The following is a 24,689-nucleotide window of genomic DNA, read 5'->3' on the forward strand; positions in this document are numbered from 1 at the left end:
TGTGAGAGTTTTCATTAATAATTAAGTATAAATTAATCATCCGTCCAACAGTTTGATTCTCTCTCGTATGGTCAATTGGGATTGGGAAGAGAACTGTTGGGGAATTGAATGCTACCCTGAATAAGATCCTACTTTAATACTACACAAACAAACTCCTCCATCTCATCCAGATTCACTTAACCTTCAAAATCCCCTAGAAATGACTGCAATTTAAGGGTGAACAACATCAACAAAACATCATACATGTTAGACACCCAAGGCTGTCAAATTTGTAAAACGTGACTTTTTGAATTCGTTTCAAATCAATGTTTTCACATACTTTAATAACACATGGCGTATAAAGTATAAATTAAAGGGTCCATATAGTCTCTCATGCACTCATACACCACAGGCTAGTGGAAATCATCATGAATAATCATGAAATAAAGGTCAGAAATCCCTCAAGGCCCTTACAGACGGCGTTTGACAATAAATACTGTATTGGCTGAGAACTCCAGTCCAAATGATGATGCTTTTATCCTTGACTTCATGAGAAGCACACATGGCCGATATCAATGCCAAACTCCTGATCTTTGCCACCTATATCCACTGGAGCCAAGTCCACAATCGGGAGCCGTGAAAGGGTTTGTGTGCGGTACTCAAAGACAGTCCTGCCCCATTCGCCGTTGGGTTTCTGGAGAGAGGAACAAAGAGGGAGAATTGTGAGTTTTTCCATTGGTAACATTTTTGCAGAAATGAAAACACTTACTGAATCCTAATCTTGATATTGTCATCAGCGTTGGGGACTAACTAACTTAAGGACCATTCACACTGATTCGCTGAGCAATTTGACCGCAAGTCATTCAGTGAGATGAGATGATTTCCAGCAACAGCGATGCAACAAAGTTCAACAGAGTGATGATTTTATGCAAATGAGAATAGAATGTGATGTGGAAACTACCAATGAGAATGTGTACAGTGATCCACTGTGTGATACAGTTGGATACTTAAGTCATGTAAGAACACCTACTAGCACAAGTGTAAACCTCAGAGTGAACTTATATAGCAAATATAACAGCTACATTTTTCAGTATCACTGTCTCAGGATTAACTCAGTATTTTAAATTAGTTGTATTTAGTAGAGTAAATGTAAAAAAAATGTATGCTTTTAAAAGAAGTCTCTTATGCTCACCAAAGCTTCATTTCTTTTTTTCGAAGTACACTAAAAACAGTAATATTGCAAAAAATTATTACAATCTAAAAGAACTGTTTTCTATTTTAATTTATTTTAAAATGTAATTTATTCCTGTGATGGCAAAGCATCATTACTCCAGTTTTCAGTGTCACGTGATCCTTCAGAAATCATTCTAATATGCTGACTTGGTGCTCAGTTATTATTGGTACTAAATTATTAATAATGATTCTAATTATTATCATTGTTGAAAATCATGACACTTTTGATGATGAAAAGAATGTTTAAAAGGGCAGCATTCATTTGAAATAAAAATCTTTTGTAACATTATACATGTCTTTACTCTCACTTTTGATCAATTTAATGCATCCTTGCTGAATAAAAGTCTTACTTACCCCACACTTTTGAATAGTATTGTATAGTATCACAGTTTATACAAAAATATTAAGGGGCAAAAACTGTTTTCAGCTTATACAATATTAAGAAATGTTTCTTGAGTATTAGAATGATTTCTGAAAGATCATGTGACACTGAAGACTGGAGTAATGATGCTGGAAATTCAGCTTTGCCATCAAAGGAATACATACATTTTTAATCAAACAAATGCAGCCTTGTGAGCATAAGAGACTTTTTCAAAAACATTGAAAAAAAAAAAAAATATTCCAAACTGTTATGTATTAGTTTAACTAAAACGTATGATTAGCTTTTATCCAAACAATCTAAAATTGGAAAAGTAGCTTCCCCAAAACTGATTTCCATTTAATGTAGTAAATGTTGCCAAACAATACAAAGTCAAAAATCGAAACATACAGAGCAGCCGTCGGTGATGACGGTGTACTTCAGACGGTTGCTGCTATATGCCTTGATGTCCTGTCCATCAGAAGCCTTTAGGACTAAAGCCTTCTTCAGATTGCTGTTCTTCTCATCTTTATAGGCCACACTGTTTTTGCAGTGGTAGGTGACGGTCTGCGCTGCTTCTTTTGACAGAAGGCGGAGGAACCTTAACTGGACTGATACCATGTTAGCTGATGCCTCTTTGTTTCCATAGGTGAACTGAGGAGGAGTAAAATAAGAGTAGGAAATATACATTTAAGTGACATATACAGGGCAAATATTTTTGATGTTCACCATTGTACTCATATTAACCTTAGTTCCCCGGTTCATGATTGCTCCATACCAGACTGGTTTTGGTAAGCTGGAGCGTGATGTCCACCAGTTCTTGCGTGGGATACTGGCAGGGTTGGCGGGTATACAGGTCTCCCCCATTTCCATGTTACAGTACACTTGGATGGCGTCTCTAGAGCTGCCCTCATTCGGGTCTATCCAATACTCACCTGGGATACATTGAGAAAGAGAGATGTACTTTTAAAACAGTGAGATCCTCACATATACAGTATATCATTGATTATTGCATATACATTATATCACACTGGATTATAATGACTCTTGTGTGGCCTTTGTCACGTGACCATCCCAACATGTATACGTCACGCAAGAGGTCGTGAACTCAACTGTATCGTGAACGAGCTTCGCAGAGCTGGACCAATGCGAGCATTTGTAGCTGAAAAGTTTTTTTTTATCTGAAAATGACTGATTGATTCACTAGATTCATCGGCTGGGGTTGTGTGGACCCATTTGAAGCTGCCTACATATGGATTTCGAACCATTAAAAATGGTCTACGTTGGACACCCTTCACTTGCATTAGATGGAGAAAAATCCTGGAATGGTTTTCCTCCAAAACCTTCATTTCTCTTTGTCTGAGGAAAGAAAGTCATATACATCTTGGATGCCCTTGGGGTGAGTAAATAATCAGGAAATGTTAATTTTTAAATTTTTTATTTTGTTGGTGGGAAATTGTAAATAAATCTGTAAGTAGGTTCTTATTCTTCAATCAAACTACTTGCACACATCATTTATGTGGTTTGAGGTCTGGGCTAGTCCAAGCAATCTGGATCATGATTCCGCTCATTGACAGATGAATGCACATCTGTTTTCTGACATGGTACAACCATGCTTACTGTGGGCAGCTGTGTTTGTTTTATTCCTGACATAATTGGATCTTGCTTTGAGGTCGGGAATCCTGCAAATATATCCTGTCAAATATTACATAACCCATATTGGTTAGTGGCTGTGGTTTCTTTATTCTTACACTCCATTTAAGGCAATTCCTGTAGATTTCTGATAAGGAACACTGTGTTTAATTCAATTAATCTAATTATTCATTCACTGAATGGACAGAAGATTCTTTTCTCACACAATGCCTGCTGGTGTTGCATACTTTTGTCAATTATATAAAAGATGTTTTAACCCATAACCCGGCCTTTACCCCAGACTATATGTGGTTGAAGGCCTGTAGCATTTATGTTTTTTCCATGATATTGTACAAAATATATGAAAAACCATAAAGGTTTAAACAGGTTAAAAAATGTTTTTCAAATGGTGGTCTAGGGACCCTCAGAACAGTTGCAGAAAAGACTTTACAAAATGTACTTCGTAAGACAGTCACAATAATTAGCCTAATTCATTTAAGATATTATGTTTAATACAAGATTTAACACTGAAATGTTCATATTATTATAAATTATGAGATGAATCATAATTGTCAACCCTAATTTTAAACAGTATGAAATAATAACTAAACGTGTTTTTTTATTTTCATAAGGTTTTCTTGTGTAATTCTAAATCTATTTGATCTTCTTTTCTTCTGTGGAACACAAAAGGAATTATTTTGGAGTGTCAGGGAAGCTCTTTTTCTTACAATACAAATGAATGGGAACAGGGACTTCAAAAAACTGCAAAAAAAGGCACCATAAAAACTAATAGAACACATTCCCTGAAGAAGAAAAAATAATAATGTTATTAATCTGTATTTTCCAATCAAATATCTAAACATCCTTATTACAAAATAATAAATTTACCTGAGATGGAAAACTGCATATAATTTTAAAAATTGTTTTCAGAGAATCGATTTTGAATAAAATTTTAGTTTTTCTTGTGTACATTTTTTTACCCAAATTTTTCACTTTCAAATTTATACTTAAAACTAGTAAAAAAAAATCTGCCAGTGCAATGAGGCGAAATACACTCGCATTAAAAACATTCACTAAACAGACTTTGGATCTCGTGCAGTTTTGCATCATTAAAATTATCTTATTTTGGATGTTTGAATAATATTACTGCAAAATGAGACAAAACAATATACACTGAACAAAATTATAAACGCAACACTTTTGTTTTTGTCCCCATTTTTCATGAGCTGAACTCAAAGATCTTAGACTTTTTCTAAGTACACAAAAGGCCTATTTCTCTCAAATATTGTTCACAAATCTGTCTAAATCTGTTTTAGTGAGCACTTCTCCTTTGTCGAGATAAAACATCCACCTCACAGGTGTGGCATATCAAGATGCTGATTAGACAGCATGATTATTGCACAGGTGTGCCTTAGGCTGGCCACTCTAAAATGTGCAGTTTTATCACACAGCACAATGCCACAGATGACGCAAGTTTTGAGGGAGCGTGCAGTTGGCATGCTGACTGCAGGAATGTCCACCAGAGCTGTTGCCTGTGAATTGAATGTTCATTTCTCTACCATAAGCCGTCTCCAAAGGCGTTTCAGAGAATTTGGCAGTACATCCAACCGGCCACACAACCTCAGACCACGTGTAACCACACCAGCCCAGGACCTCCACATCCAGCATCTTCACCTCCAAGATTGTCTGAGACCAGCCACCCGGACAGCTGCTGCAACAATCAGTTTGCATAACCAAAGAATTTCTGCACAAACTGTCAGAAACCGTCTCAGGGAAGCTCATCTGCATGCTCGTCGTCATCATCGGGGTCTCGACCTGACTGCAATTCGTCGTCGTAACCGACTTGAGTGGGCAAATGCTCCTCATTCGATGGCGTCTGGCACTTTGGAGAGGTGTTCGGATGAATCCCGGTTTTCACTGTACATGGCAGATGGCAGACGTGTATAGCGTCGTGTGGGTGAACGTTTGCTGATGTCAACGTTGTGGATCGAGTGGCCCATGGTGGCGGTGGGGTTATGGTATGGGCAGGCGCATGTTATGGACAACGAACACAGGTGCATTTTATTGATGGCATTTCGAATTCACAGAGATACCATGGCGAGATCCTGAGGCCCATTGTTGTGCCACTCATCCACGACCATCACCTCATGTTGCAGCGTGATAATGCACGGCCCCATGTTGCAAGGATCTGTACACAATTCCTGGAAGCTGAAAACATCCCAGTTCTTGCATGGCCAGCATACTCACCGGACCTGTCACCCATTGAGCATGTTTGGGATGCTCTGGATCCAGAGCCGGATTATCCATAAGGTCCAACCATTCACAACCACTAGGGGGGCACCACATGACACAAGCTTTAAAAATATTATTCGTAAATTGTTATATTAACTTGAAATTCTTGAAAGACCATACATAACTCGTTTATGAGCACTAATTTAACAATAATAATAAAAATAAATTATAAATAAATAAAGATTACATGACCACTATCACTCCCCCCCTCCCTCCCCAATCTGTCAGAGTTGAGTTGGTCCACAACAAGTACGCGCAAATGTGTCATTTTTTTTAACGGCTACAGAAAATGAATCTAAATCCAAAATGGACAGATGTCAATTGAGTGGTTTTGCAGTTGTTATATATGTGTTAAAGGTTTTATTTTGGATGTGTTCATTGTGATTATATTGGCTGGGTTTATAAAAGTTTATAAAATTGAAAGGATCTTTGCTTGGTGCATTTGGAAACAAATCTTGTCTATTTCTAAATGTAATCGCGTGCATCGCTGATGATTAACTTTATACTGTCCATGTGTTGAAAAAAACTTTGATTAAACACACTCGCAACCAAAGCGGAGACGTTACAGCGTTGCCAGTGGCACTGAGCGGAGTTTTGCTGCTGTAGTGGACACGCACCGTTACTGCTAATGTTAGCCTACTAGGCGTCTGCGATGACCGCCAGGCGAATGAGGATATTCTTCTCGGGGGAGACAGGAGCGAGGAAGACTCGGGTGAGGAAGAGGACATTAATTAAGGTTTTTTGGGCAAACGTGAATTGACGCTGTCAATGAATTGATGTACATTTTGAATTGAGACATTTGAATATAGTGCTCACTGCTCATATGCCTACATGTATTTAGTTGGACAAGTTAGTAAATTACATTTGAGAAATCACCTTGATTATGAATCACCTTGATTTAGAGTGGCCTTTTATTGTGGCCAGCCTGTGCAATAACCATGCTGTCTAATCAGCATCTTGATATGCCACACCTGTGAGGTGGATGGATTATCTCGGCAAAGGAGAAGTGCTCACTAACACTATGTGTACATAGAAAAAAAGTCTTAGATCTTTGAGTTCAGCTCATGAAAAATGGGGGCAAAAACAAAAGTGTTGTGTTTATAATTTTGTTCAGTGTATATATACACACACACACACACACAAAAGTAAGTCATTTGGGTTTGGAACAGCATGAGTAAATGCTTAATTTTTGGTGACTTATTCCTACAGAGATGAATCTTAAATACAAACCAGGACATACTGTTTCATACTGTACCTGATCAGGGTCAGTTCAACTAAAGCATTCTGAGCTACAGTAATTCGCAAATGTGTGTAGGTTCATCTCACTCACCGCTCTTCTTCAGAGGATAGCACTGTTTCAGGTCCTGGCACGTGCGGGCAGGATATTGGTGAGTGCCATCAGGACTGCGCATGCTGTCCAACTGACTTCCCAGACTCTTAAGAGACAAGTGAACCTCACTGTCGCCCCGAACTGCATCAGATCCGTTATTGGGTCTTGCTTCATCCTCGTTGAACTCTGGCGGGGGAGGCGGGGGTTCCTCTAGCTCAGCTTCGATATCAAGGTCGAAGTTTGTACCAAAAAGGTCATCTACAGCAGCTGTTGGGGGGCCAGGAGCACCTGGGGGTCCAGCTGGGCCGGGTTCTCCGGGGGGTCCCTACAGACAGATGGGTGAATACTGTTTATGCTGAACATTAGTGTTTAAACATCTAATCACATCTGATCATGATTATGAATCACAAAGTACAATGTATCTGATTATGAGTCATTAAAGATGGAAATTTGCCAAAAGAGACAAGAAAAAACGTTTTGTATAAATTATAGACAGTGATTGGATTTTTCCCATGTGAAAAATGCCCAAACCTCTCTAATCCAGCTAAGACCAGCAAACTTCCTTAGGCGGGTTTAAGTTGTTTTTGTATCAACAGGAAGATCTCATCTCATAATAAACATAAAATGCATCATACACATGATCTCATGCCTCACCTCTGGTCCAAAATCTCCTATGTCACCTCGAGATCCAGGAGCCCCCAATGCTCCAGGTTGACCGACATCTCCTTCTTTTCCTGGTGGTCCAACAGGACCAGGGGCTCCCTAACATTGACATATTTAAAATTAAAGTCTGTTCAACATGCACATGTATTGCTGGTGCTTTGTGAAATCAATGTTGAGTGACATTTCAATCTCTTGCTCACTCTTTGCCCACTTGGTCCAATGATTCCTACAGCACCATCATCCCCTGTAGCACCCTGAAAGGAAATGATTGACAGATGATTATTAAGGGATGGATATTGTATTGTGTGACAGGTGGCATATTGTCAATTATACGTACTGTTATTCCAGGTAGCCCATGGAGTCCAGTGAAGCCACGGTGGCCCTTCTGACCTCTCTCACCCGCCTCTCCTTTGTCACCTTTGTCTCCCATCGGTCCTTGTGGTCCCTAAGGTTGATTAGAAGATATTTTTGCTGTGGGTTGTTAACGTACCCTAATTATGAGATTTTAACTTGTAAAAAGCTTTCACGTCCTCATAGAGCTCGTAATTTCAACTTGTAAGCTGGGAATTTTCTGAGAGCTCCTACTTGTGCCACGTGACTGCTATACCACCTGACCGTTGCAGATTCATTTAGTGTTGCCATAGAATGCATAATTATCCGAGGACGTGAACATCACATGATGTCATCTCGAAACTACAGTAATTACATGGCGTGAATGTAGCACAGGTTCTCCTTGTGTCATTTCCACAAATTGTATTGTCTGAAGTGTTCATGTCTAATTTGCTTTTATTAAATTGTATTTAATATATGAAAAGGATAATGTATAGTTAGCTGTTTATTATCATTCATTATTCACAGGACATTGTCGTAACCTGGATAATCAGGACCCCAGTGCAGAAGGGTCATGCATGTTTGCAAATAACTTATTAAATAAATAAATGGAAATAAAATGTAGACTGAGGTTTAAATTATTTGAATACATGTAAAGAAAGAGACTGTGGAGTGACATTAAAGACATGAAATATCATTAAGAGACGTAAAAGACAAATATGTAGAAAATGGGTTGCACAGGAAAATTGGGGAAAAATAGTTCACTACACAAAACATAGTATAAAACAAATATAAATAAATAATTGGCCACAATTGACTAATCAGAATTGAGTATTCCAAAGTGACACATAAAAATATGTATAATTTTATTGGGCATTGGCCACCCTGCAATCTAGACAAGTGTTTAACAACCAGAGGGCTGGAACCCATAAGAGGGCCAAAGCATGACTTATAGTGACAAATGTAATATTTTATTATTAATACAATAATAATATATGAATATATTAATAACATTATTTATAAATTAAATTTATTTATAAATCAAGAAGTCATATTTCTTTCCCCTTAAAAACTATTGTTTTATTTCCAAGATTCTGTTTATATAAATATATATTTAAAAGAGGCAGATTTACGATGCTACTGAAGTTGTGTACCAATATGTGAATAGGCAGACTTACTTTTTTCCCTCTGATTCCTGCTTGACCATCAGGACCCAGTGGGCCTCTTGCACCCTGTCAGCAAAATCAACAAATAAAACAGCAAAGCTATATAAAAGGCTACAAGATTGAAATTGCTTCATTGTATTACATTATGCAAGGATTATTTCTTTAAATAATGTAAGTCTACATACTTTTGATAAAAATAAATGGGTCACACTTTTATCTTTGACAACTATGTCAAAAAATAAGTACAATGTACTTATTGTGTTCATGTTGTATTGAAAAACATGTTTGCTGCTATTGCGGTGGGATACGGGTAAGGTTATGGACAGGTTTAGTGGTATGGTTAGGTTCAAGGGTGGGTTAAGAGGAAAAGGAATAGTCAACAGTGTGATTACAGCAGTAATTACATGCAGGTATTTCTTAAATATAAGTACAATGTAAACACATGTATGTTCACAATAAGTGCATTGTATCTAATTATTCATTTAAATGTTAGTACATAGTAGTTTAAGAAACCTAATATAAAGTGGGACCAATAAATGTATTAAACATCTACTTTGAAGTATCAGAAATGGATACAGGAAACAAACCTGATCTCCTCTCTGTCCTGGACCTCCTGGAGTTCCGACCGGTCCTGGGCTTCCTGGGGTTCCCTGGCCACCTGCAAGACCCTCTGGGCCTGGGTCTCCTCTGTCACCCTAAAAGCAAGTTAACACATCATGTGAATCTGGCCATATTTGGTTATAATTTTTTATGTCAAATGATGAATGGGTTCCTACTCTGGCTCCAATGATGCCATCAGCTCCTTGAACTCCATCAGCTCCAGCCAAACCCTAATTTAAGAAGGAAGTCATTAAGAATGCTTTGTATAAACGTAACCAAACGTCTCCACTGTGTTTCTTACACTAACATCTCATACCTCTGAACCAGCATCTCCTCGGGGTCCGGCTGCTCCTGGCAAACCAATAAGTCCAGCACCACCTTTGGTTCCTTGGGGACCTGGGGTGCCAGCTTTTCCTGGTGTACCCTTGAAAAAAACAAATAGATAGTAGATGAGGTGTCAAATCATCTTTGACTAATAAAAAAAAACTAAAAAAAACAAAAACAGAGGCTGGGAAATGTAATTCTAAAAAGACACATTTTGATTCACTTGCATGACAAGATGATAGAAGTGATGACTTACTGCAGGTCCAGGAAGGCCAGCCATACCACGCTCTCCTCTCATTCCAGGAAGACCCACAAGTCCCCTCTGTCCTGGAGTTCCAGCAGATCCTGGTGGCCCATCTGGGCCCTAAGAAAGTTAAAGAAGAATATGAGTTTTGGAATACAGTATTAACTCTTTCCCCGCCAATGACAGAATTTTTCGGCAATCCATGTTTTCACTGTTATACGGTATAAGGGCCCTATTATGCAAAACGGGAGCAGAAACAAGCGATTAAAGCATTGCTTATGCATGTAGTAGTGTTTGAAAAAATGTCCAATTTTCTCAGCTTTTTGTTCAAAATGTTGCTTTTTATGACACTTTCCCACATTCAGAATAGAGTAAATATTTTTTTTAAAGCAGAGGCTGTTCTTTCTTTTGACATATGGCATGTTCAGATATTCATACAAAAAAAATATTCAGGGGGACATGAAATTTGTGATAAATGATCAAAAACACTGTACAACTTTTTTTTTCTTACGCGGGGAAAGAGTTAAAGTGATTTCATTATAATTCTGTATACTGAACACATGAGGGCTTTTCACACTTGAAATAGTTAACCCGGGTTCATTCTAAACCCCGGGTAATCCTGGGTATTTATAAGCTGACGCTTCACATTGTACATCCCTTAACCCTGGGTTAACATCCTTAATTGCATATTTCTGGTGTCAGTGCAACTGATTGGACGAACGCTGCAAGAGACCTGTTTACATAAAGGCTCTAGCGTTGAACATCCTCATATTATATTGTGCCGACTATACTACAATCAAGTTTATCCTGAATGGACTTTTCAGACTTTTCAGTCTCTTCTTCACTCCATTTGTCATGTTTTCTGTCACAATTTTTTATATCTGTGCCTTCAAACGCTGAAACTACTATTTATACAATGTGCTGTCTTTCTGTGTCTAAAGTGAATATGAGGCACATGATTGGCTGTCTGTTACTAAACATCAAGTCGTAACTTTCTAACACAGCATCATTTCACACGATACACATTTGGCACCACAATGCAGGGTTAACACAGCAAAAGCAGGGTTTCATAACCACGGGTAAAAAGTGGTGCAAACCCCGCTTCTAAATTACAAGAGTGAAACGTTCCTTTACACTGGGTTAAAAGCAGGGTTAAGAACAATGATATCCTGGGGTTAAGCACAGTGTGAAAAGCCCTTTAGTTTCTTTTTTCAGTTTTATATAGTGAAAAGGAATCACATACTGGCAGTCCGTCATCTCCTGGTTCCCCTTTGTCTCCAGGGTTACCAGCAGGTCCAGGGTTTCCACGCTCCCCCTGGCGGCCAGGACCTCCAGGTTCTCCCAGAAGCCCCTTGGGGCCCTCTTTTCCGGAGGCTCCGATAGGACCAGGCTCGCCAACTGGACCCTGAGAATTTACATTATAATCAGATTAGAGTCCATATGTGACATGAGAAGCCAAGTGTCTTAATTTATTGGTCAAAAAGAATCAAACACATTGCAAATACTATTTGAAGGACTAGCTGTTAAGCAAGCTTTGTTGGATAAATCCATATTAGGGATTGTCACTCACAGCAGAGCCTGGTGGGCCGACACCTCCTGGGGATCCTGGGAAACCACTGGGACCCTTTTAGCAAAAGGAGAAAGCCAAAGAGGATTCCACAAAAGAGAGAAATAAAAGCAGCAAAAGGATTCAGCAAATAACAAAGCAAGTTGATAAACAATGATTTTGATACCATGATTTTTGTAACTTACAGCTGCTCCTTGAGTACCTCTTCCACCTTTAAGGCCTGTAATTCCAGTCACTCCCTAAAAGAAGTACTATATTTATACATGTTTTTTAGTCTATCAACCCATACACATATGCATATATATATATTGCTCACCTGTGGTCCAGGTTTTCCTGACATTCCCCGAGACCCTGGAGACCCCGTTTCTCCCTTTGCACCTTCCTCTCCAGTTTCACCTTTAACTCCAGGCTGACCATCAGGACCCTAGCACAAAAAACATATGTTTACAGCTTATGGCATATTATATCAAAGAAATATGTTTTATGATGGATGGATGGACTTACGGGAGGCCCAGCAAACCCAACAGGACCAGTAGGACCTGGTTCTCCAGGTGAGCCCTGAAACACAATACATCAGTGGAATTGTGAATCACATGAGTAAAGAACTTCAGCGAACATTGGTTTTCTCCTGGTAAACTGCTCTACTCACAGCCATTGCTCTGATGCCTGGAGATCCAGAAGGGCCTTTTGGGCCTTGTTCTCCCTGTAATTGAACAATCAGTTCTGAGTACATCTAAGTAGCAACATATGTCAAATGTACTTTTTAATCAGTACTAAGAAACTTCAAAGTTTCAGCATTGTAGAAAAAAACACTACGAGGTAGTGCAGACATGATCAATTAACCACTTATGTGAATAGTTCAAAGGAAAAGTTCATCCAAAAATGAATATCATTCCATCATTCCAAATCTATATGAATTTCTTTCTCCTGCTGAACACAAAAGAAGATATTTAGAAGAATGTTGGGTAACCAAACAGTTGATGCACCCCATTGACATCCATAGTATGGGAAAAACTCATTTCATTACTCATTGTTTGGTTACCCAACATTCTTCTAAATATCTTCTTTTGTGTTCAGCAGGAGAAAGAAATTCATACAGATTTGGAATAATTTGAGGGTGAGTGACAGAATTTTCATTTTTAGGTGAACTATCCCTTTAATTTATATTTTTATTTTTTAAATCAAACCTTCTCCCCAGATGGACCGGCTGGTCCAATAGGTCCAATAGGTCCGGGTAATCCCTACACACATAAAATACATTTTATTTAGTGTCTTTGTAACCCCTGTTGTGTTAAGAAATGGGTCAGAAATGCGAAATATGAATATTTTTTAATTCAGAATTATTGACTGGTAGGTTCAGTTCTTCCTGTATTACAGATCACTCACTCGAGCCCCATCATTGCCAGCCGCCCCTTCAGCCCCTCTGTTACCCACTGCGCCCTGAGAAAACAGATAAAGAGTATTAAAACACAAGGTTTTGTGCAAATCAATAAGAAAAACATAGAGAACTCTGTATTGATGTATTACAGATGTGGTTTCCTTCGCTACTTCACATCGCCACACAGATAATGTTTCACAGATAATATTAGAGAATATTAACTTCCTGCCAAAGGATATTAGAGAGTCATCTATATGTCAGCCGTCATCCCTAACAGAGCCTCACCCACCGAGGCATTTGATATATGCAATATTGTTGCACTGACTGCAAAGCATGAGACTAAAATATACTGTATTTGTTATGCACGTGCAAATGTTTAACATGTGCCAAAGCCTCTGATTCCACACTCACACTTTCTCCTTTAGGCCCAGCTGGTCCAGGTATCCCTCTTTCTCCTGGCATGCCCTGTAAGCCTGGCGATCCTGGTTCTCCTATAGTTCCAGTTGGACCTGGTTTACCCTGCACAGCCATTATTGTTGTCATGTTGATTATGTTGAATTATATCATCTTTTAGGAACTAAATGGATGCATTGCACCATGCAGCATTCTTGATGATTATTAGTAAGTAAAAATCTGACTCTAACCTTGAGACCATCAGGTCCAGGGGTTCCTAGGCTTCCTTTGGTTCCTGGTAACCCATTAGGCCCTGGATCACCTCTCTCTCCAGGGGTTCCACGTTCACCCTACAAAAATGACAGATAAAAATACTGGGATATTTCTTATGTACACAAATAAATGCTGTGCTCTGATACGCTGCAGTGCAAGTACAACAGGCTCACCCTTGGACCAGTCTGCCCTGCACCACCAGCCTCTCCATGGATACCCTGAGGGGAAAAAATCAAAGCCATAGAGTTCTTTAATAATTCCCATTCTCAGTCAGTTTGTGTTCTACCTGTCCAGCAGAAATGACAAGTAAAGACTGGAATATAATGATCAAGTAAAGAGCACAAATAAATTATCAACCCACCTCATCGCCTGGTTTTCCCGACTCTCCTGGTGGGCCTGGGGGTCCAGGCAAACCCTAGACATTAAGCATAATTAATAATAGATTTAACTCTAACAGGGACAAATCATATCAAGTTTACTTACAGATATGTGGATTTTTTCATTTTTAAAAGGGTCATATACATTTTTATTTTATTTTATTTTTTGTCTTCGAGGTCCATGTATATTGTTAGTCAAGTTTATACCAAAATGATTTGTGTGGTACACAAAATGTGACAGATTACACACCACATTTTAGCCACATTTTTATGTTCTATGTCCTTGAATGACCTCCTTGACCTCCTTGACTGAAATGAATAAATACCATTGTTAATCCTAGGATTCAGAAATTGCTTCTGAATTGCTTGATTTTGATAGATTGTCTTTTGGGACTAGGGAGGCAGTTTTGAGTTTTAAAACTCGCAGTTTGCAGCTTAAAAAGATCAAGGACAATTTTTCATGATATGACTCGTTTAAGAGCATTTGAACATTGAGCATTCAAAGTAATCTCTGACTGAATGCATAACCAAAGAAAAAAGAACATACTTGAAATCCAGTGAGTCCAGGAGGTCCCTGTTCACCTCTCTTCCCTGATTCTCCCTGAAAATAAATAAAATATACTCAGCCAATGCTATGAGCTCCACTTCTTAATATTTAACCACAACAGACATATTACTTGAGATACCAGAAATAGCTAAGTCGACCAATCAAAATACACCAAAAATTTAAATAGACATAAATGTGCCATAAATTAGTAATTGTAAGACTTACGGGAGGTCCTGGAGTTCCCGCTGGACCTTCTTCTCCATCTTTTCCATTAGGTCCCTGCAGGAATCATAACCATCATATAAAATCATAATGATTCACTTGACTCTTAAATCTCTATGCTATACAATACCAGCACTAGAAGTCTTTTATAATAGCTTGTATTGAAATGTTACAGCGTGTTTTAAGCTTGCCATAGCAATGTTGCACTATAATTGTAAGCCAGGACTCACTCTTTGTCCTGCACCTCCTGGAGATCCTGTCTCTCCTGTTTTCCCTGGATCACCCTGAATATTCAGAAAAACTCATTTCATTACAGGAAAACAGAAGGGATGTGAATGTGAAATCAGAACATTTATAACAAAAAACTCATTATCATTGACTCTATTCTTTTTAGTAAACATTGTTTACTACAAAATGAATGGGTAATTTGTCCATTAGAGGCATGTTTGTCTACTGAAGCATCTTCAAATAATGCTTCATCTATATTAAAACATTTATTACACCCTGGAATAAAGATCTGATCAATAGCCTTCGTCATCCTTCAAGTGGCTTTTGATGTAATGTCTAATAGCATGGAGTTTTGACACTGTGTGTGATGGTAATTGTATGTGATGGAAATTACTTTTTTTTTCTTTTAGAGAAAAAGCTGAATAACCTTGGACTTAAAGTACTAACCCGTCAAGTTTTCTAGCAACTAATTATCTTTAAAAATGATAATAATAATAATAATAATGACAGAAGTATAGGAGACAATGATTCTTTGTTACTAAAAATAGCTACAAACTGTACACATAAACACCAAATGAATTAAAAATATAATTTCTGAGCAAATATGAGTTTAACACTTTTATGTTAAAATGTCAATATAGGAGACAGTCCGAAAATGTAACATTTCAACACTTAAAAAAACTCTGTAAAGTAAACTGTTATAATCTATCATTTGAATTTAGAGTGATGGGGGTTTTTTTTATAGTATTGTTCTGAATATTTAAAATCAGTAAATCTAGGGGACAGAAAAGTCCCCCTAGAAGAATCACCCTTATGTACTTTTTGCTCACAGAAGGTGTTATGAGATACATTTTAATAGACAAAATGACACATATCAGTAAAATTAAGAATATAATCTTATGGCTTTTTTTATATAAATAAACATATATAAGAGAATTACACTGAAGCCTTTAGGTCCAGGTAGACCCATTGGTCCTGCTGCACCTCTTGTTCCCGTAGACCCGGCTGAACCTGGATTCCCATCATCTCCTGGTCCTCCCTAAGGAAAAAGAACACCTCTCTTCATCAAAAGATGTGACAGAACTCACAGAAGTGTTATTTTAAATACACAGTTGCTTAGAGCTTTTCAGCCATAATAGTAGGCTAATCCAGAAGGCTAATTCTGGAAGGATGCGTTGTTAACATGTGTGTAGTTTTGAAAAACGTTAATGTCAGAGTTTAAAAATCTACCTGAAAGTTTGTATGTTTTGTTTGATCAGACACTTTAAAATAACAAGATTATTTTAGGTAAAAAGTGCATATATTACCTGTGGCCCTATCTTCCCCTCTGCACCTTGCATTCCCAGAACGCCTGTTAAGCCCTAAAGAGACATGACATCAAATATGTGAACACCTTAAATGAAGTGGACGCAATACCATCAGAGATCCTTATTTAGCAAATTAAGAGCCTATAATTGCATAGCATACATGTGATACATAATGTTATAAAATGAGTATATTACAGTATATACCAATACAGATCATATCTATTTTACCAACCCTTGCTCCCGGAATTCCAGTTTCCCCAGGTCGGCCAGGGTCTCCAGTTGCACCCTTAGGCCCTGATGAGCCTGAGACACCACGTTCACCCTGTGCACCCTGGGGGGATTAGAAGGAGAATATGGTTTAGTATGGAATTGCATTAAATTGAGAAAACAAATGAGTGGTGATGATGTTGCTGGCATTGTTAGCAGCCTTTGAAATCTTATTGGCTGAGATGCATTAAGCATATTTCTAACCTTTTGACCAGGCAAACCATCAGATCCTGGAAAGCCACGGTTACCTGGAGCTCCCTTGAAAAAAATAAAACATTAAATATTATTGTAAATAACAAACATGTAAAGCAGTCACTGCAATAATCACTTTGGATATGTAAGCTTGCACGTTGGTCGTTCACGATAACGTAATGGCACTAACTCTTTCTCCAGCTGGACCTGGGGCTCCAAGGGCCCCTCCGTCTCCTCTTGGACCTCGTTTTCCTTCTTCTCCCATCGGTCCCATTTCTCCTTGAACTCCAATTGGGCCCTACAACAAAAGATATACCATTTCATCTATATCATTGGATGAATGTTCTGATTACATTATTTCAAACAATTATGAGCAATAATAACAGTGATGCATCCAAATAAATTGTTTTATTACAAGGCACTGTCCTGAATGTTGTCAATACTTACAGGCTCCCCTTTAGTTCCAGGTTCTCCTTTAAACCCATTAGAACCTAAATCCCCCTATGAGGTACATGAAATATATAAAAGTGCACAATATGAGAAATCAACGTATCCACCTTAAATATAAACACAGGAGAAAAGTGATTCCCACTATGGTGGTTATAATATTGCAATATGCATTGTGTCATTACAAGCTGGCCCTTGGCTCCTGGAAGTCCAGTTGATCCCTGAGGTCCAGGTGGACCAGGCTGTCCAATCAGTCCAACAGGGCCCTGCACACCTGGGATCCCCTATGATGAACAGATGATGATATTGCAAAACTGTCTGTAGCACAAATTGTAAAGCATGATTTAAGTGCTGGAGTTCAAGTCCCTCATCCTAAAAATGATCAATAATAATAGCAATGCCTTACAGTAGCAATATTATTCTGCATTATAATAAGCACAAATTGTAGTATTCTTTGATGAGTGTTTATGGAGCTTACTGCTTGTCCTCTAAGTCCAGGAGTACCATCTGTTCCTGGTGGTCCCTAGAAATGACATCAACATTATGGAAATAATTGAATACACAAAGCATTAGAAAGTAGAATGTAGGACAGGTAAGACTGCACCTGGTTGCCCTGTGGTCCTGATGAGCCCTGCCGGCCTGGTTCCCCCCTTTGGCCTTGAGGTCCACTGGTACCGCGTGGGCCTGTGGCTCCTGCCTGACCCTGTACAATTTTTAAAAAGAATATTACTCACATTTTTTATACCTGCCATTAACAATGGTTTATAAATAAAAACTATAATAATGTACATTTTGAAGGTGCTGCAGATCAACTGTTCTAACTACAACCATCAATCAGACGTACCTTCAAGCCTGGACCACCAGGGAATCCTGGGGTTCCAGTAATTCCCATTGGGCCCTGTAAATTAAATTAGTGTCAGGTTAGATAACACATCAGTCTTTATTAATAGAACATACTCCACATCTTTGAAGATACAGTAAAGGCATATATATGTCTTTAAGGTATTGGGTAGACACATGTGAACTGATAGAAGAGGGACTGTCATGCACATATCAGTGTTGCTGTTATATATAAATGAAAACTTAAACCTAAAAAAAAACTTTAATTTTTTTAAATATATAGAAAGTGCTAAAATTACAAAATATTAAATATAAATATATAAAAAAACATTTAAATGACAAAATCATATAGCAAACATCCTGAAACTTAATCTGAAATTAAAATAAAAACTGATAATATGAAATAAAATAAAAAATTATAATAATAATATTGATAAATACTTTAATAATATTTAAATAATAATAAAAAAAAAACACTTGCACATACCAATGGACCTGGTTTTCCCACATGTCCAGAAAGACCACGTTTTCCCTACAAGCAGAAGAATATATATATATATATTTACTGATGAAAACCAAATTAAAGCAAACTATTTTATTAAACTCTCTCCTCCAAGTCCAAATTTGTAAAACATTAAACCCAAAAATGAAAAAGTTGTTCCAAACCTGTATGAATTCCCTTCTCCTGAACACAAAAGAAGATATTCTAAAGAATATCGGTAACCAAACATTGACGTCCATAGTTTTTTTTTGTTTTTTTTCCCCTCTATACTATGGACGTCAATGAGGCCCATCAGCTGTTTGGTAACCCATATTCATCAAAATATCTTCTTTTGTGTTCAGCAGAAGAAAGAAATTCATACAGGTTTGGAACAACTTGAGGGTGAGTAAATGATGGCAGAATTTTCATTTTTGGGTGAACTATCCCTTTAATGGTTCACTTACCACAGGCCCTCCTGGACCGATGCGTCCTCTCTCACCAGTCATACCAATCGGACCCTGTGAAGAACAATATTTTAATCAAAAAAGTGCAGTTTAGAAAAATCCAATAAAGTGAAGTTTAAATGAAATCAGAACTGCAATCACAAAGTGCTCCATACCGGTGGACCCACAGGTCCCATGGTGCCAGGAGACCCAGATTCTCCCTTTTATAATGAAAAGAAAATGGCATTTACTAATACAGTCAAACTACAGGGACACAGGTTCAAGAAAATTTTCACATGAATTTATTGGCTACAAAAATATGACCTCTGACCTTTGACCCCACAGCACCTGCTTCTCCTTTCGTGCCCTGCAGACCTGGATGACCCTAAAATGGGAATGAGACTGATTGCTTTTACACTGTTTGTAAAATTGTCCTCAAACACAGTTAAAACATTACATGAACTTATGTATTTGGTTTGTACATTTTATAGTAATAAAATACTAATAAATATTAAAAAGTAATTCACGATCAGTGCAAAGAGTAAACAGTGATCAGTGTATTGGAAAGGAAGTTCTAATCTAACCCACCTTTGGACCTTTCATCCCTGACTGACCTGGTAACCCTGGAAATCCTCTGGAGCCCTATGAAACAAATCATCACAGGTAAGGATACACCGTGACTAAGCATTTAATGTGCAGTATTTATGGAAATTCTAATTATAGTTTTTGATCCCTGTCAGCACCACACTCGTTTTTTATAGCAATTGCATTCCTCTGGTGTTTTGATTTGTGTAAGCATTAGCACAGCACAGTGATTCACTCTGTGAGCCACTAGTTGGCACCATGGCGTCTTGCATTCTGGGTTAATTGCTTCTAGCTCCCATGAATTAATTAGTCATTGTTTACATCTGTGTTTAATTTGTCATTGTCTGCCACACTATTTAAGTTCCACTCTTTGATTCAATTTTTTTCCCTCTCTGCTCACTTGTTCTTCCTTGTGTACTGCTTGAGTCATCTTGTAATTATTATCAGTTGCGTTGTCATTTAAGCCTTTGGTTTATATTTAAGTCTGTTTGACATTGTGGTCATCTGGAACTCTTTAACATTACTCTATAATCAGAAAGAGCATGTTTTAGAATTTTAGTCCATTTAGTTAAGGAGTTTTCACTCAATAGCAATCCCAATCAATTTACGTCGACTTGTAAAGATCACCAGAAGATTGTGGAAAAACCAATTTTCAAATGTTACATTGTTTATAACTTAAAGTCAGGGTTTGGCTGGTTAACATGGCCCAGTTACCCAGGCTAACATTCTGGAAAGGTTCTCTCAAAGTTATGAACTAAAGTTATTCCAGTAACGTTAACAGAAAGTTCAAAAGTTATCTGGTCTTTAATAATGTTCTCAAACTCTTTGCACAAAAACATTATTTATACATCGTTCATGAAAAGTTTTCTTTCTATAATGTTTTAGTTGAACATTCATCGCAATGTTTTTTAAATGTTACTACTCAGAGAACATTTAGGGCCCTATTTTAACGATCTGAAACGCAAGTGTCAAGCGCAAAGCGCAAGTAACTTTGTGGGCGGGTCTTGGGCGCTGTTGCTATTATACCGGCGGGATAAATGACTCTTGCGCCCGGTGCAAATCTAAAATGGGTTGGTCTGAAGTAGCTACATTATTCATAGGTGTGGTTTGGGCGTAACGTGAAATAAACCAATCAGAGTGTCATCTCACATTCCCTTTAAGAGCAGGCGTGCTTGTTCTATGGTGGATTCCTATTATAACGGCGGATTTGCCAGACGCACGCGAGGAGCGGTTCACAGCCGAGGAGACCGACGTTCTCGTCAGGGCCGTAAGACACAGAGAAGTGACATTGGGGATGGAGAAACACACCCAAATTAACTTCGGTTAAACAGGCGTATGATAATTTGAGTTAATGTGTAAGCTAGATGTATGCTTTTATAATAAACTATCTATCTATCTATCTATCGTAATAATGTATGATTTGCAAAAATGAAAAATGAAAAATGAAAAACGCTACATTGATTATGGCCAAGCATGCGCCCTTAAAATAGCATAATGAACAACGCGCAACACGCCACTGACTTTAGACTAGTTTTTTCTGGTCAGTGGCGCAATTGTTTTATGGTACAGCAAAATAGCACCAGGGATTGTTTGCGCCGGAACACGCATCCTTTTTTGCGCTGAACCGCCCAGGGAGCGTAAGTTCATTCCCTAGTTTAGCGACGTGCTTCTGTGGAGGGAAAAGCGCGCTTTGCGCGGGTGCAAAATAGGAATGATACATGCGTCGGTGTACAAAGTCAATTGCGCTGGGTGCAAGATAGGGCCCTTAAAGTAGCATTCCCATAATGTTAAAGAACGATAAAATTGGAATGTCTCCTTAACATTTGCATAACCAAGAAAAAAACATTTAAAAACTGGACATTCACAAATAACGTTTTCATCAGCCAAATGGGAACACTAGCAAAACGTTCTTTGAACATATTTTTGTTAGCTGGGTCGCCCATCCTGGTTGATGCTGGCAAATTCTGAGGGCTAAAAGCCTTCTCTGTCATTCAAAAGTAGGGCAATTATACTTAGAAGCCTGGAGTGGATCTTAAAATGTGCATACTTGGAAATCTAAGAGGAAACTCAAACAGGCTGTATTGTATTCGTGCATTCACAAACAACTTTCATTTCTTTGAGATGCATTTTTAGAAGCTGTACTTCTTAGAACCTGAATCACTACAGTGAGATGCATCACATTAGTCTGAGATGTCTGTCTAGGGCGGATTTGGTGATGTGTCCAGATGATGTGAATAGCCCATTAATCTATACTGAACGTTTCAGCAGCCATGTCTATAAAATGTCCAATATAATATCAACAGCAGCATTGTCTTACTTGAGAGCCAGGGAATCCCTTTTCTCCTGTATTTCCAGGGGGTCCAGGCTCACCCTATTACAGAGAGGAACAAAACTGTGTTAGCATAAGCACAGGGAAACCCATCTTACCTCTGTTCAGTGTATTTAAACTTTGTAACATGTACATGACAGCATTTTTTAGAGATTGGACTCCATATTGAATAAACATCTTTCCTATGATGTTTAAATAACGAAATCACTGGGTGAATTGTTGGTCTACTCACATCTGGACCAGCTTTTCCTGGAGGACCATCTGGTCCCCTTGGACCAAAAGAACCCTACAGAGAAAAAAAAATTCTTTATTGCACAGTAAGTGACACAATTGTTTTTCTTGAACTGTACGGCATGGATGAATGTTAGAAACCTACAGGCACGTTGTATTAATTTACCAGTAATTGTCGAAATATCTATCATGGCGTAAAGGCATTAGTCTTACCATGGTCCCAGGATCACCCGCATCTCCTGGCGCACCTTGTGCTCCTGTTGGCCCCTGAGTGACACAGAGGGAAATAAATTTGGTGAAAACGTGCAGTGTGAAAAAACTAAGAAAATTGAAATGATGACATTCATTACATGCAGACAGCACCAAGCTTGAGAGAACTTACTGGTGGACCAGGCGGGCCTGGTTGACCTCTTGATCCTGATTCACCCTGATCTCAACAAAGATGTTACATCTCAGTTTAGTGGTTCTATATGGCAATCCAGCTAAATATGTATTTAAAAAAAGTCATTATTAAATGTGGAAAGATCCTTACCGGTGCTCCAGAGACCATCCCCGCCATTCCGTGCTTTCCATCCTGGAATCCAGAGGCCATTTGAGAAGTAAAGTGACTCTGTAAAACAGAAATGTCACCATAGATTTACAGATCAGCAGATTAAAGTCACCATGAAATCAAAATTGACTATTCTTGTTTTTTAAAGGAATATTTATCCGTGCACCTCATTATTTTTCAAAAATGCATGTGCCCTTGTAATCTTTAATCAAACTTCCCCTCCTTCTTTCAGCAAATCTCTTCTCTTCTCTGATGACGTGTTTATTGACATGAGGGCGGGACAACCGGTCACTCATATGAAATCTATCAATAGCAAACCACAACCATCCAATGATCCAATCAATTCCAGATGGAAAAAATCATGACCCACCCTACCATTTTTCTTGTTAGAGAGGCCGTTTCACTGGGATATATAAGTCTCAATAGAGTGGTGCAGGTGCACTTATTTTAGTAGGCCAAAACCCCAGAAAAGAGTTATATTACCCAGAAAGTACTGGGTAATGTAAGGTACATAGGTTTAGGGATAGGTTCAGGGTTAGTACATAGTTATTACCCAGTTTTTACAATTACTATAATGAGCACATAGTACATGCGGTAACAGGACTGTAAAATAAAGTGCTACAATGATTTTCACAGTCGGTCACCTTATAAAACACTTTTGCTCAGTGATGTAAGGTCACTATGAGATCAAAATGTACCATTTGGTATGGAATATTGTTCCGTTTATTATAGATGACTTATCCATGCACTTAATTAAAAAATGAATTTGCCCTATCTAATCTTAATTCAAAAATATTAACAACTATACATAGATTATTTTTCCACACTTTATCTTCATTTGGTAATAACATGCATTACGTATTCAGATCAAAGTAACACGTTTTATAATTCCAAAACCAGAACAGATAATATCACCAACTCACCCCAGGCAGTGAATTGCCCACAGGACCAGGCTCACCTGGCATGCCTGGGACACCTGGCTCTCCATCAAAACCAGGTGGACCTGAGACACCCTTCACAAAAACACATTGCATGTCAAATTTTAACATTTCGCTGTAATTTACTACTTTACACTATGTATTCACTAAAAGTAATTTTGACTAGCCATGACTTCCATGCAATAAGAAAGTCTGAGGTGAAAAAGCCAAATAACAGAATACAAATGACTTTATGGGGATTGTATTGGTAAATGTCACATACTCGTCTTCCTTTGCTTCCTGGATATCCTGCTCGGCCGTCTGCTCCTGGGGGACCCTGTTTGATGTGACACACAAGATAATGGACATCACTTTGATTGACAGGGAAAGAGTAGGGATTAAAAAAAAAAAAAAAAAAAAAAAGATTAGAGGGTGTGTGTGTGTGTGTGCGTGCGTGCGTGCGTGTGTGTGTGTTATTTTTTTTCACCATTGGTCCTGGACGCCCAGGTACTCCAACAATCTAAAAGAAAGAAAAGGGAAAAAAACATGATTTTAAAATAATAAAATAGTATAACAATTTTAACACTATACTGTCATATTATTATATCTGGCATAAAATAGAGCATGGACATATGATGGAAAGAAGCATAATCTTATAAACTCACATAAGGAATGTCACCAGGTTCACCTTTTTGGCCCTGAAAAAAATATGCAGGCCTAATCAAAACTTTATATATATTAATTTGTGATGGAAAAAAACATTACATATAGGCCTAACAAATGTTAATCTATATGCCTGAATTTTAAGTATTCACGTACCTGAAACGCAATCGTTTCTGCAAAAGAAACACAGAATAGAATTAAATTAATTCAAAGACTTAATTATAATAAATATAGCCTAATAAATGACAAATAAACTATTTCAGTCCCCTCCTCAACTAAATGAATTCCCTTTCCGAATCTA

At 38.0% G+C, this 24,689-nt stretch overlaps 1 protein-coding gene across 1 annotated transcript; it reads right to left on the bottom strand.

Moving 5' to 3' along the window:
* Positions 1–492: 492 nt before the first annotated feature.
* On the bottom strand, positions 493–24,423 carry col5a2b (collagen, type V, alpha 2b). Its single transcript, XM_079882663.1, has 51 exons — positions 24,391–24,423; positions 24,213–24,245; positions 24,009–24,062; positions 23,732–23,821; positions 22,791–22,868; positions 22,641–22,685; positions 22,472–22,525; positions 22,260–22,313; positions 22,016–22,069; positions 19,702–19,755; positions 19,445–19,498; positions 19,290–19,334; positions 19,135–19,188; positions 18,677–18,721; positions 18,194–18,247; positions 17,954–18,052; positions 17,828–17,872; positions 17,535–17,633; positions 17,350–17,403; positions 17,093–17,200; positions 16,915–16,968; positions 16,676–16,774; positions 16,444–16,497; positions 16,077–16,175; positions 15,139–15,192; positions 14,912–14,965; positions 14,687–14,740; positions 14,124–14,177; positions 13,936–13,980; positions 13,741–13,839; positions 13,508–13,615; positions 13,105–13,158; positions 12,906–12,959; positions 12,368–12,421; positions 12,223–12,276; positions 12,035–12,142; positions 11,904–11,957; positions 11,722–11,775; positions 11,395–11,556; positions 10,164–10,271; positions 9,900–10,007; positions 9,760–9,813; positions 9,571–9,678; positions 8,996–9,049; positions 7,825–7,932; positions 7,688–7,741; positions 7,479–7,586; positions 6,825–7,149; positions 2,318–2,505; positions 1,982–2,224; positions 493–673 (listed from the first exon to the last, which is right to left on the bottom strand). Exons 2-51 carry the CDS (start codon positions 24,213–24,215, stop codon positions 527–529), a joined length of 4,116 nt encoding a protein of 1,371 aa, XP_079738789.1. The 5' UTR covers positions 24,216–24,245; positions 24,391–24,423; the 3' UTR covers positions 493–526.
* Positions 24,424–24,689: the final 266 nt, after the last annotated feature.

The sequence above is a fragment of the Squalius cephalus genome (genome assembly GCF_949319135.1).
Source record: "Squalius cephalus genome assembly, chromosome: 10".
NCBI lineage: Eukaryota > Metazoa > Chordata > Actinopteri > Cypriniformes > Leuciscidae > Squalius > Squalius cephalus.

What these genes read in the sequence shown, in the direction of transcription:
- col5a2b (XM_079882663.1), bottom strand. An exon ending in CTGGACTTAGAGGACAAGCA is followed by an intron (nt 17,634 to 17,827) that starts GTAAGCTCCATA and finishes TGTTCATCATAG; the next exon opens with GGGATCCCAGGTGTGCAGGG. An exon ending in CAGGCATCAGAGCAATGGCT is followed by an intron (nt 12,277 to 12,367) that starts GTGAGTAGAGCA and finishes ATTGTGTTTCAG; the next exon opens with GGCTCACCTGGAGAACCAGG.